A 13,131-nucleotide genomic window follows, 5' to 3' on the forward strand; every position below is an offset into this window, starting at 1 on the left:
GGGTTCTTCTACCGGCAGTTCTGCAGTTTGGTACTCCATTCACGAATTGAAAATTCAAAACCAGCTTGACTGCTTGCTTGGCTTGCAAACGTTCAAAACAGTTTAATATGGCACGAAATATGTGACTTAAGATATTATTTCTTTTACTTTTCATCTTTCACATGACAATATCGGTTATTTGTCGTTATCCGTCCGTACCGGACGTGGTCAAGGCAAAGGGAAAAGTGCATTCTAAGTATCTGTAAATATGTATTTCTTAAGTAATTTGCGAAGAACTACTACACGCAGCGGATTATAATACTTCACAAAATAATTCCTTAAATCGATACTTTCTTCTCCTACTAATGGTTCTTCTCACTTCCTACGAGATGATAATTCTGGTAAGTTTTTCTCCACATCATTTTCGCATTCCCCGGACCAATTTCCAAACAGCTTAATATTACAAATAATTCGGACTGTTAGAAAATAAATAATCTCCATCAAGGACAAAATGGAGAAACCAGTGAATAGTCCCAATAGCCCTCCAAAGCTACCAAGCATATCTAATATAGCATAAAGTTCATGTCTTTCTGTTGTTATGAAATGATTGGTTTTGAAGTAGATGATCATTGAGGTCTTTGATATTCTACAAGTAAAAAAATATTTTATTTTATTGGCATTGATTTTATTTTGGATGTTGGAAAATTACGATTTTTCTCTTGGGACAGACGTGTTAAGCGGAGGGAAATATACGTCAATCATTTTAATCCAATCCCAAGCGGATGTGGAGGTTTCCACTTCGTAGCTGAGATCTGTGCAAAGAGGCAGGCAATCACAATAGGGAATCTAGAAATAATTTTTTCAATGGCATAATTTAATTTTGTTTGTCGTTGCGTACTTGAGATTCATTAGATGAAGTCCCTTGTTGAAGGTTGAGACGGTTTACCTTTTCAGCGTGAACTGATTTTCTTTGCTTTCCGGGTTTTATTTTATCAATTTGATGTATGGTACTCTTATAAACAATTTCTTCAGCTTCTGCCATGCATAGTTTACTTAGTGAGCCGCATATATCCGTATTATTTTCTTCTAAAATATTTTTATTAATTAATTAAAGCAGATAATAACTCGTGCTGTTACTCATCATTACAGTGGATATTTGATTAGATAAAATATAATTAGAGTAAATAAACCTAAATCAATCTCGCACAATATTCTGACGAGCAGCTATTGGAAAATATTGCTTAATTTTTCAATTTTTTTTAGGTATTCAGCTGATTGTATTACTGTATTCACTTACTGGGCATAAAAAATCCTACGCATCCGCACCAGGCAAGAGTGAAATTGCTCAAACATTCCAGTTGGCAGTTTCTTTGAGTGTACAGTTTGAAATACTTTAAATACTTTTCCGTTTCAAAGTAGCATTGTCGTTTTTCCGGCTTGAAATCTTTTACCCGTTTGGATGTTGTTACCATTACGGGTTTCACTGCAGTTATTGCAATGGCATCCAGAGGCACTCTAAAATATTGTTGACTTGGTCTTGGTACTCTTGTAGGAGTGTGCAAAGTGACCTACAAACAAGAAATAAAATAAATGATGCTCAATAAGTGGCTTAAATGAAACAAGAAATCTACTTTAAAGCGTTAAAGATTTTTTTATTATTATTCGAATATTGAAACTGGAACTTTTTCGAGCTTTTGTTACTTCGTGGAAAATAATTTCTTCAAGGCCTTTCGCAAGGGCAAGTAAGTTGCACCTTCATAGGTGTTTTTCTTTGTAATATTCTGTAATTTTCACGAAAGGAGCTTAAGCAGAAAAAGCTCATTAAATCTCGATTAAAGAGTTAACCTCCATTATAAATTCCTTCCAATCACTTTATTATGAATCGTAATACGAAATGCCAGTTCTTTCTAGTTTATTTAATTAATTTTTCGTCTTTATTCCGTAAACCAAATTGATTGAAAACCCCCCGATTTGTTAACCCAATTTTTAATTGCATTTTTGAATATTTTTTGATATTTCGGTTAACTAAAATTTATTTAATGAATACTGAAATTCGCTGGTATACTAAAAATGTATTATCTAATTCTTGTTTGTGCATTGCAAATGGTCTTCAGTTTTGTCATAAAATGAAACAACTATTTACGACTTACCGTATTAATTATTAATTGCTTAAGTTTCCGAATATCGCTTCGACTTACCTTAAACCCTTGCAAAGATTTGGTACATGCTTGATCGATATTTTCATTGCTTTCTATTATACTAAATTTGAGTGCGCTAGAAGCTCCAGAATAAAGCGCTCTTTTCGGAAATGTGTGCATATCATCATCTATGGAATATCCTTCATCTAAGGTCCAAGTAATATTTCTAGAAGTTGTATTTTTGCGAAATGGTATGCTAGGGATGTATCTGAAAATGCACTTATTGAAAAATGCAATAACATCCAAAATATTCTAAGGTTTCTGAAATATGCTGAAGCATAGAAACGACTAGAACATTTTTATGATTCCTGGTGAGTTATAAAGGCTTTGATTTGTCTCTAAATTTAACACAATTCATCTAATTGTCTATTTTTAAAACTTTGCTTTTTGCTATTGCTATTTTTAAGCTAATCTTATTGAATACATTTCTTATTTAAAAAAAATTATAATGATTAAGAGTTATGAAACCAAGTTACATCTCAACTTACGCAACATCTCGATATATTTTAGATGTATCTAACATGTTGAAAGTGGCACAAATTCCTTCATCCGTTATAACTAAGTCAAACAATTGATTACAAGAGTATTCCTTATTCATCCATTCGCAAGCACGTAAGAACTTGAGAATATTTGTAGATACCTGAAAACCAGTGATTTACTTTAGCGCGCTAGAATCGAATCAAAAAAATAAATTTCGTAAATTTTACGAAATGTTTCACGTGTTACAATATAGGTACTATAATTATATTACTACTGGTAGGCACGAGGTTTAATTTAAATTCCCTAAATAGTAAATATATTTTATTGCATTATAATTACTGTGCCTGAAAAACTCGGATTTTCAAGACAATTTACGTATATGAGATTTTCTTTGGTCGTAGAAGAAATAAGCAACAATATCTTACTTCATATGTCATCTCTTCAATGATCGAATATAAATTAATTAATAAACTAAGCATATCGTCATGAGTTATCTACTTTTATCAGTTTTAAGATGGTTAGCAATTGCTCTCTAAGTAATTACCCTGTAAGTACCAGAGATTAGCTGAAGTTTTTCCTAATAAGGAAGGAAATATTTAAAAAAACATTCATTTCGAATATCCATTTATACCCAGTTATATCTGCTCAAATTATGCAATATGCTCAAAGAAGCAAAGCAAAATATGAATAAAAAAATATGTCTCTGAACAAGAATTGTATGCATTTAATATATACTTATTGATTGAGATCACCTTTCTACTTCCCCCGTCTATTACCTGGATGTTAAAATTTTAAACGGATAATTTGATAGATAATAATCTGATAACGGGACCTTCGTTATTAGTCCTTGAAAATTTCACATCAATAGTCGTTTGTGTTCTAAAATCAGTTTTTTATATTTAAGTACCTACAAATATTAAAGTGATTGTCTAATCTTATGCTAGAGACAATCTATAAAAAGATAAATATCAATAATTCATTTAAAAATTTTCAACTTGGTTCAAAAAGGTACTAAAAGTAATCTCGAAGGATCAATTATAAACTTTTATAAAAGTTTGAATAATAAAACAATTACTTTAAAACATAAATTTAATAGTTGGTAAATGGCTGATAAAATTATTTTTGCTGTTTGTGTTATACAAAGTCGCTTGAACTTTATATATTTATAGTGTTGTCTCTGCGATCATTTACATAGAGAACTTACTTGTATCGAATTCGAGTAAATGAATATTAAAATATGTAAAAATAATTGTAATAGAGTGACCAAACTGACTCGCAGAACTGGATATAATTAGTGCCAATATCTTTCAAGTTGTATACATATAATATAGAATAACTTACATTGAAAACAACTTCGAAGAAATCATCAACGGAATAAAAATAGTTATCAAAAGTCATATTTTTCGGTTTTCCCCTTTCAATGAATGAGGGTACCGTATGGCAAAGCAGATTCATATAAGAAAACGTTTTATATCTGAAAGAGAAGGCAACTAAGCAAACGTTAAGGGGATATCTAAATAAAACTCACTCTTCCTGTGTAAGATTCCTGTAGCGCATTAGTCTTTTAATTATCGTGGAATGGCTATATCTTTTCGATGCCGATTTCGATTCAGGACAAATGGTAACAGCTGGAAACGGTATCTCGTAGATTGGTTTTTCACGTGTGGAAAAACTGACAATAATCGGACTGCTTTCCCACTTTCGATAGATCATTGTGATGAAAAATCCACAGCTCGACAAACAAAATGCAAACACAATTAACCACCATGCTCTACAATGAAAAAACAGTAATGCTTAAACTTTCCAAAAATCATGAATATTTCGAAAAATCCAAGTATGAAAGAGTAAGACATGTTGAATTTTACTAACGTATACTTGGACAAGAAAAAGGTATTAATAATTATGAGAAAGTGGATGATGATGATAGTGGAGTATACGAAACTATACACTTACTTTACTATAATTTTATGATAAATTTTTTAGAAATTTGTATGATAAGAATGTAGTTATGTGATTTCTAAAACACTAACAGTTGAAGTTATTGTCTGATAAGCAGACGAAAATTTTCTGGTTAAAAAAAATTCGAAAACTTCTAGTTGGAAAAACCATTTTTTCATATGCATTTTACTACCTTTCAAAGTAAGTGCGCCGTTCTCCAAAATACCTAATTCCATGAATGCTGCTTGAGACGCAATATTCCCTAAAATAAATTCGCACATTTCTCCATAGAAATGTCTTTTTCGTAGCTACCGGTAAAGAGGCCATCTTTGGTTGACTGTTGGTTGCAAATTTACGACAAAATTGCTTTTCCAGATGCAATATGAAATGATTAAATGCAAAATAAATTAGAAGCATCACGTTATTAAATTTTACATTTTATATTCAGTCTGCGGTACAGGGTGGTTGTGAAATAAATGTTTGGATGTGAAGGAATGTTTTTGAACTGTTTATTTATGTTTTTACTTCTAGTTATTTGTTTTGTTCTGCAGTACATTAACAATAACAATTGGATATACAAATTTAAATATGGACATGCTTAGGTTTCGCGCTTAAGCTGAGTAAGAAAATAATGAATGACGAGTAAACGACAAAAAATGTAAAGTTTTTGCTGCACTGGATAAGTAGCGCAAAAGCAATAAACGCAATTCACTCAGCCTTATATCAAGTTATATCAATTAGAACATCTATAAACTGAAAATAAAATATAAGAATTAAATGATCACATTCAGCTCAAACAAACACGTAAAGAATTTGCTTAAAATCTGTAATAATTATTTGACAATCCTGATATATTTTTGCCAATATTTACAGAAGAAGTGTTAAATCAAATAAACGCCACATTTAATCAAAAAAATGCTAATCTCCAATTGTGACATTCTAAACTGCGTAACTTAGTTTCCATTGCGTCTAAAAATAACTTAGGAATTCGGAAAATATATTTTATTAAATTATATCCCTTAGTTCTTTTGCTACCAGACCAAGTTACTCTACCACTGTGTTCCTTCCCATTCATATATTAACAGGCCAAGCCCCATTCATGGATGATTAAATTAAGCTCACATCCCATCAATTCATTAGTTAAAACACCACATGTATACCGAATTTAATTAAAATATATTACCGTTTATTTATTATACAATAGCACGTTTTTACAAGAATAATTATTTGAAGTTCCAATTATTCGGAAATTTTTATATTGCTTTGGAAAGTCTGGTTTTGGAACCTACAATATGAATTTACAGCAAATACAGTGCTAATTGCCGAGAAAAGTTAAATACATTTATTGACTGATTTTTCTTTGTTTCTATCTTGACGGCATACTCATAAATAAATAAATTTAATACTGTTCTAGATAATTTAATAACTTTGCCCAAATCAAAGCCAACTAGTCTTAAGTTTGAAGCTTCTGTCCAAAATGTATTTTCGGTAACTTGTCCGCGTTGTATTTCGCTTAGCTTAATTTCGCTGCTAAATCATGGGATCAATCAGGCACAAAAATAATTGAAAAGTGTGATATCTAGCTTGAAATTGCTTTTACGCACTTCGGTTAATAAACATTTCTTTATAGATCCATTTCAAACTCAAATCGTCCTGAACTTTGCACATTGTAGATAAGTAAATTACGCTGTTCGTTTACCAATCGCACATGGTCCAGCTTCCGATACCCGATCTAAATTAATCTTTTTTTTATTGTTATATCAATCTAGTACAGTACTACTAATACTAATAAGCCATTTGTCTAACTTAATCTACTACATTAAATAACACAAAGCACACACATCCTCTGATGGTCACCTTGTCTGTAATACTACTCTATCTAAATTAATATAATTTTAAAAAACACAAATTTTATTTAATACATATCCAATAGATCGAAATATAGAAAATAGAAATTTACAAATAACGTTTTTATTAATTTCCATTAACATGTAATATTCAGACTAAAGCCAGTGAGTGTAATGTAAATAAACCATTCTATTACAGAGAAATAAATACAGCATATAGTAGAATACTAATTTATTTAAAGTCCGCTGGAAAAACGACAACAATAACTTGCGTAAAACCATTGAAATGATAGTATCATTCGTTGGTGTACTATAACTAATGAAAATATCGTAAAATTGCGCTGGATTAATTAGCTTATTACCTGCCCTACCTAGAATGCTCTGGATAAATGCCTTGTATGCTGATTTTCGATGCTATTCTAATATCATTTGCCTGGTGAAAATATTTACATTCATAGAGGTGAGTTTAAGAATTTGTATGCATTTATTTTCTGTTTATTTACCATATTCACTTTTTTCATTAATAATTATGCGTTTATAGGATTTTGCTGCCCACTTTACTGCTTGACTTCTTACGATTTTGTACATAAACATATATTTCATTTCAAGTAATAGTTTATTTAGTTATTTGGAGCTTCTTGTAGGCAAATTTATTCAACTTGCGTTATTGAATTTCTGCAATCCAGCAATTCCCGCTTTTGATGACGACCGCCCAAATTAAATTTTCGATAGCACTAAAACTTCACTTTTTTCAATTACCCTGAATTATCATGCATTAACAGCAGAAAATAATACTTAAGTAATAGAGTTTCAATTTTATAGCAATAATCGTCACCATTTCTTGATTCATTTCAATTGGAATATGTATGCAAGTTGTGATTAGGTTTACGATTATAATCCAAAGAAATTATTTTTAATAAATGAGCTGATTTTAAATCAATAAATCATCAATCAGAAACGTATTTTTTATTTTCTTTCTGTTGTATATAAGAATAGCGCAAAAACTATCCTACACAGAACAATGATAAATATTCAACAGTACCCAAATAATAAGAACAAGCTCGTCACACTCGGTGTCTAATGTGCTCTTTAGTATTTTAGTATATTATAACTTGCTTTTAATTGATTCCCATGTTTTAACTTTGCAGGTTGTTATATTATGGCAAAAGCGACATCCGTAATGAAGCAAATTAGAATTCCATTAATTTTTATCCGTATGAGAAAGTACTTTAGGGAGTATTGCAAGTGCAGCAGTATTCATGGATTTCGGTATTTTGGGGAAGATCGCACTTACTTTGAAAGGTATTTCCTACCTTGGTGGCCGAGTGAATTGCAATCTAGTCTGCATTTCGTTTGCAGAATTTGGTGGTTTGTTGTTTTCAACATTGTGGTGGCTGGTTGCGTCTATTCAATCACTTTGGTATACGAAAAATGGAATGATAGTCCAGTAATAGTGAGTTTTGATACCAGAGAAACGAAGCTGGACAGCATTCCCTTCCCAGCAGTCACTATTTGCCCGGAAACTAAAAGCGTTACGTCAAAATTCAATTATATTGATGTTATGCTGAAATTGAAAGGCAGAAAAGTCGATGCGAATATAACAGAAATTGAGTAGGAATCATATAATTACATACGTATTTGTTAAAATTTTAATCCAGCTTAAAGAGAAATTATCTACTTTACGATTCTTTTTCTAAGTATAGAAATATAGTGGCAATTTTTACTAAAACTATTGATTGAATGTAACTCATGCACTTTGATTGAATATTACTATGCACTTTGATTGAATATAACTTAAGCACTTTTTAATAAAAACTTAATTACAAATTTTTTTCACAACTCCTAATAGTATGATGGCCCAGCTATTTTCTACAACTTCTTCTTCTTGCTTACTGAATTTATAGTTGCCGGTTTTGAGCCAATTTGTTTCTTTTCTAAAAAGCAAAACCAAACGCCTAAAACAGTTTCCTCCACAATTAACTTCCAGAACTTACATACGAAACACCGCACAGTTTAAAGAACTAACATAATTCCAGGAAACGATACGCCGAATACATGAGCATGAATTGTGATTCAAACTGGAAATTTTCAGGAAGATCCAACACTTTACCTGCTGATGATTTCTTGAATTTTCTGGACGAAGTAAGTAAATTAATGAAGTACGCTGAACGATTTGTTTTTCAATAAACTCCCGGATGCTCAAACGACATTAGACTCGATTTTTACCGCACTTACACCTTCTATACATCAAATACATATTGTAAAAGGGTTGTAATGTTATTGTTTTTTTTTTCTGTATTAAATGGTTCACCATCATAATCGTAAATATTACGTTCGTTTCAATTAAATGACTTCACTTCTTACCTAGGTTAGACCGAAGACAATTTTTGCTTCTTGCATTTGGAGGAAACTTCCTAGAAAATGTGAGGATTTATTTACGCCCATAATAACAGACGAAGGAATTTGTTATACGTTTAATATGCTGGACAGAAATGATTTATTTAAAGAAAACGTGTAAGTAGATTGCAGTTCACAATCCTTGGAACTTTCATGAAAACGTCAATAATCGATTGTTTCTTAATACCCTACTGATCCTTATAGTTTGTGTATTTTATTTATTCAAATTTGTTGTTACGTTCAAATGCCCAATAAAGGGTAAATATAACTAGATAAACCCGCAAGCAAGAGTTCGTCCGACATATTAAATAAATTGAATCTCCCTCAGTTATCTCAACAAAGCTAGTTTTTAATGCTACTGCTATAAATGCTTTTAATAATCCTGGTATTAGTGTCGATAATTTTATTTTTGATGGTAAATTTTTTTGCCGACTTTTTCCTACATGCGTACAAACTCTAGCCCAATAAATATATTTAAAAAAGTAAAAATGAAACCTTTGAAAAAATTGCATTTTTAGAGTACAGTTTAAAAATTTCATGACAAATCCTGCTAAAAAAAAATCCTCGTGGAAAGTGGAGGAGGGCTATGTTGATCAGCCAGTAAATCATCATCAGGGCATCAAGTTAGATGAGGAAACTTATCCATGGAGAGCAAATTTTGCGGGCGTAAAAAACGCATTTGAAGTAACACTCGTTACTAATAAGGACGATCTAAACCCAGTTTGCAAGAACGGAATACATGGATTTAAGGTACAGTAAGTTATATGAAATGTCGCAAAAGCAAACTCCTAAATTTTGTAAGATAATATTTTATTGCTTAACTAGCAGAAGAAGAAACTTTTTATTAAATTAATTAATTAATTTGATTAAATGCCTAAATATCCAGCAGATCTTGTTTACAATCATTTAATGAAAAGTACACATTGTATCAATAATGTTACTTGAATATACGACAATACAAAGAAAGACTCTTAACTTTCAGCTCTGCAGACAATTTTGTTTAAATAAATTATTCGACCTGCAGATTTTATTATTCAAAAATGTTTTCGTCTCGCCTTTCACAGCATCAGCCATCTGGAGTTTGTCTTCAAAAATTCGCATTTGGAAAGCAAATCCAACAGTGGTTCAGCCAGAAACAAATTAATTAAACGCATTAATAGTCGGATTTATTGTTGTGCATTTGATTACATTTTCCTGTTAAACTGCGTTAAACTGAAAATGTTCAAAATATAAAAAATAATTCAAAATCCAGGAAAGGAAAATAAAATATGATAATCACAAGTGTGTTAATCCGCAAAGAGCAAAATTGGACAAATTAAAAAAAAATTAACTATTGTTGCCTTTGTTTTCTTTATACTGGACTTATAAAGCTGCGTCTTCGCCAACTCGACACTGTAAATGTAAGCAATGTAAATTGTTGCTCGATTTTAATGTTGACTGATTGTTTTGGGACGTGAGCCACCCCGTATTTAAGTCAATACGTCAATACAAAGCATATCAAAATATTTTAAAGGTTTTGAATTATGCGTGTTACAGATATATTTTCGTGACTCTTTTATATTTCTATTTTGTATATTGTGTATATGTATTTGTATGTAAAACTTATAGGTGATGCTTCATGCTCCTATGAGATTTCCCTTGGTAGGAGATCAATATTTCAGGGTACCGCTCGATGAAACGGTGCTAGGCGCTCTTCAGCCGGTCAAAATCACAACATCTCAAAATGTAGCACGATACAAACTTCATCAAAGGCAATGTTACATTGACAAGACAGATACAAACCCTTTAAAATACTTCAACATTTATTCTCAGCTAAATTGCAATTTGGACTGCTTGACCACGTTTACTCTGAAAACATGTGGGTGTGTCAACTTTTATATGCCAAGTAAGTAAATTAGGTTTGAAAATTGTATGCTGTATGTAATAGTTTCGAATGCAATTCTTCACTTATATTTGTCTCTAATTTTTGCAGAATTTACATTAAAGTTATATTCGTTTAGTTGATTTTGGAAAAGTTTTCAGCTGGTTTTGCAATCTAACTCAAACTAAGAAGATGTAAGTAAATAGATGCTACGCCTCTCATTAAGTTCGAAACAATTTTAGTGTGCGTTATAAGTCTAAAGAACTGCCACTAAATAAGGTTTTATTGAATGATTAAGAAAACTATTTTTAGGTTTTTCTGTGACATTTTTTTTTCAAAAATTTTGCAAAATTGATTACTTTCAGATTATCTAATACGATTTATATAATCAGCTAAAAATTATTTATTCAGAAAGGTAGTTTTATGTGTCAGCTTATTTCAAGGGTTCGAATGTGGGTGTTTATAAAGAAATAAGAAATATCGTACTCAATCGAGTTAAAGTACCGAAAAAACTACACTAAAAATGGGATCAGGTTGTACTGAAAAGATATTGATTCAATTTATCTGACGAATATACAATCAAAACTGGAATAAATAAAAAAAATAACTAATGAAACCACAAAAAGAAAACAGTTCCTTTCTTCATCGGGTGTTCAGCGTGTCTCGGTCCATCCTTGGATATACGCCTCTCCAAGTTGTTTGTTGTCTCTAAAATAACTGAAAATAACTTAGATTTGCAACGATACAAATAATGCTTGGACCTGGAAGAACACTTTCTAAAACCTGTAACTCGATAACTGACCATTTGGTTATCTACACTTGAAGAACCAACAAGAAAGACATTTAGTGGGAAGCACAAAAGTGGCAAAAATTAAAATGGAAATTATTTAAAAATCGTTTTTAAGAAACATGTTTAACATTAAACAATTATATTCTGAATTCATACTTATTCCGATTTTTTAAGGGACAAATGGTACGAAAATTTGCGGTTCAAAGCGAGCACCATGCATGTATAATGCTGAACATTATATCACGCATGTGAAAAAAAAGGATGCGGTCGATGAAAAGACCAAAACTCCAAAGGTGATATATTTATCTATGACTTAGATCTAAATAATTCCCTGTTTTTCCTTATAGGGTTCGAGATGCAATTGTATGCCAATCTGCTCAGACTTATCCTATCACATAGAAACTACGCAAGCTAAATGGGACTGGCCAGAAACATTTAAACTACTGTATCCTAACAACAAAAAATTCACAAAATATGCTCAAAGCAAGTAAGTCCGTTTCCAATAGAATATTTCCTGATTTAATTGGGTGAATTCTCCTGACAGAATGAGTTTCTCCAAACTCACTCTCTACTTCAAAGCATCTCAGTTTGTAACTTCGAAAAGACACGAACTGTATGGATTCACTGATTTCTTCGCCAATTTTGGCGGATTGCTTGGCTTATTTACGGGAGTTTCTGTTTTGTCCATCATGGAAGTTGTATATTTTGTTACGCTTCGTTTATTCTTTAATATTCGATTATATGGCCGCTGGTTTATAACTGAGCCTGAACAATAAATAGGCGCTAAATTTACCCACTTTCGTTAAACATCATTAATAACTCAAAAATATGTTTGTTTTGCAGAAAATTATCTGCAACATATGCTAGATACTAGAAAATGTATTCTTCAATTAGTTACATCTGGAAAACTGAAGATTTTCTTTTAAATCCGATGTGCCATTTACGAAGTCTGCTTTCTTTATAACAAAATGTCAAAAATACACATTTTTTATCCCTGAATGGAGAATGTTATAAAATATAATTCAATCCGAATGTAAAAAGAGAATTAAGGATTTCGAAAATTTTCTTTGACGCAGAGATACTCAAAGCCACGTTACCAAACAACATAAAAGAGAAACATAATAGAAAGTCGCGAAAACTATGAATAGGTATCAACAGAACACAACAATCACATTTAACACAAAAATACGAAAAAGGAAAGCAGAACTACCAGAATCAATTTTACAAAATGCCGTCAGCGCCTGTGAGGAGCATTTGTGAAAATATAAAATACGAATAGAATAAGTCAAAATAAAAAAAAGTGGTTTTTAAGTGTTTTTTTAAGCATTTAAAGCAATTTTTGTTCTTCAACGTGTTGGTGCAGTTAAAAAAAAAGAAATACCGCTTCTCACCAAAAAAATATCGGGAAACGGATGCACTATAGTTTTCTTATTTACGCTCAAAGAATGTGAACAGAAAAGTGTTTAAAATTATCTTTTAGAGTAATTGTCGAAGAAACAAGCAAAGAAATAAATGAAAATACACTGAAGCCTTGGAGAACCCTGCTAAAGCTTCAAAGATGCTTTTTTTAAGGTGCAACTCAACTTTTGCTTGAATGCACTATTTTTTATCAATTCATATTCCTTGTATACACTGTTTAAT

At 31.3% G+C, this 13,131-nt stretch overlaps 2 protein-coding genes across 3 annotated transcripts; one reads left to right on the top strand and one right to left on the bottom strand.

Moving 5' to 3' along the window:
• Positions 1 to 322: 322 nt before the first annotated feature.
• Positions 323 to 5,053, bottom strand: LOC109546517 (pickpocket protein 28-like). The gene is made up of 9 exons (XM_048664256.1): positions 4,789 to 5,053; positions 4,186 to 4,428; positions 3,999 to 4,131; positions 2,666 to 2,823; positions 2,178 to 2,385; positions 1,277 to 1,547; positions 878 to 1,065; positions 689 to 825; positions 323 to 625 (listed from the first exon to the last, which is right to left on the bottom strand). Exons 1-9 carry the CDS (start codon positions 5,010 to 5,012, stop codon positions 355 to 357), a joined length of 1,833 nt encoding a protein of 610 aa, XP_048520213.1. The 5' UTR covers positions 5,013 to 5,053; the 3' UTR covers positions 323 to 354.
• Positions 5,054 to 6,829: 1,776 nt separating this feature from the next.
• On the top strand, positions 6,830 to 13,100 carry LOC109546516 (pickpocket protein 28). 2 transcript variants are annotated; one of them, XM_048664068.1, is made up of 10 exons: positions 6,830 to 6,902; positions 7,591 to 7,744; positions 7,802 to 8,053; positions 8,479 to 8,584; positions 8,811 to 8,956; positions 9,358 to 9,589; positions 10,448 to 10,724; positions 11,665 to 11,783; positions 11,838 to 11,977; positions 12,971 to 13,100. In XM_048664068.1, exons 2-10 carry the CDS (start codon positions 7,602 to 7,604, stop codon positions 13,059 to 13,061), a joined length of 1,506 nt encoding a protein of 501 aa, XP_048520025.1. In that variant the 5' UTR covers positions 6,830 to 6,902; positions 7,591 to 7,601; the 3' UTR covers positions 13,062 to 13,100. The 2 variants fall into 2 exon arrangements, with proteins under 2 accessions (XP_048520025.1, XP_019773055.1); XM_019917496.2 differs by lacking the exon at positions 12,971 to 13,100 and adding an exon at positions 12,035 to 12,282.
• Positions 13,101 to 13,131: the final 31 nt, after the last annotated feature.

The sequence above is a fragment of the Dendroctonus ponderosae genome, unplaced genomic scaffold, assembly GCF_020466585.1.
Source record: "Dendroctonus ponderosae isolate FM_Combo_2020 unplaced genomic scaffold, Dpon_F_20191213v2 Dpon_F_20191213_2, whole genome shotgun sequence".
Taxonomy (NCBI): domain Eukaryota; kingdom Metazoa; phylum Arthropoda; class Insecta; order Coleoptera; family Curculionidae; genus Dendroctonus; species Dendroctonus ponderosae.

What these genes read in the sequence shown, in the direction of transcription:
- LOC109546517 (XM_048664256.1), bottom strand. Translation starts at nt 5,012, where the DNA reads ATGCTTCTAATTTATTTTGCATTTAATCATTTCATATTGCATCTGGAA. An exon ending in AGGAATCTTACACAGGAAGA is followed by an intron (nt 4,132 to 4,185) that starts GTGAGTTTTATT and finishes CTTCTCTTTCAG; the next exon opens with ATATAAAACGTTTTCTTATA. An exon ending in CGTAGGATTTTTTATGCCCA is followed by an intron (nt 1,066 to 1,276) that starts GTAAGTGAATAC and finishes AAAATATTTTAG; the next exon opens with AAGAAAATAATACGGATATA.
- LOC109546516 (XM_019917496.2), top strand. Translation starts at nt 7,602, where the DNA reads ATGGCAAAAGCGACATCCGTAATGAAGCAAATTAGAATTCCATTAATT. An exon ending in GCGAATATAACAGAAATTGA is followed by an intron (nt 8,054 to 8,478) that starts GTAGGAATCATA and finishes ACATAATTCCAG; the next exon opens with GAAACGATACGCCGAATACA. An exon ending in ACAAAATATGCTCAAAGCAA is followed by an intron (nt 11,978 to 12,034) that starts GTAAGTCCGTTT and finishes TTCTCCTGACAG; the next exon opens with AATGAGTTTCTCCAAACTCA.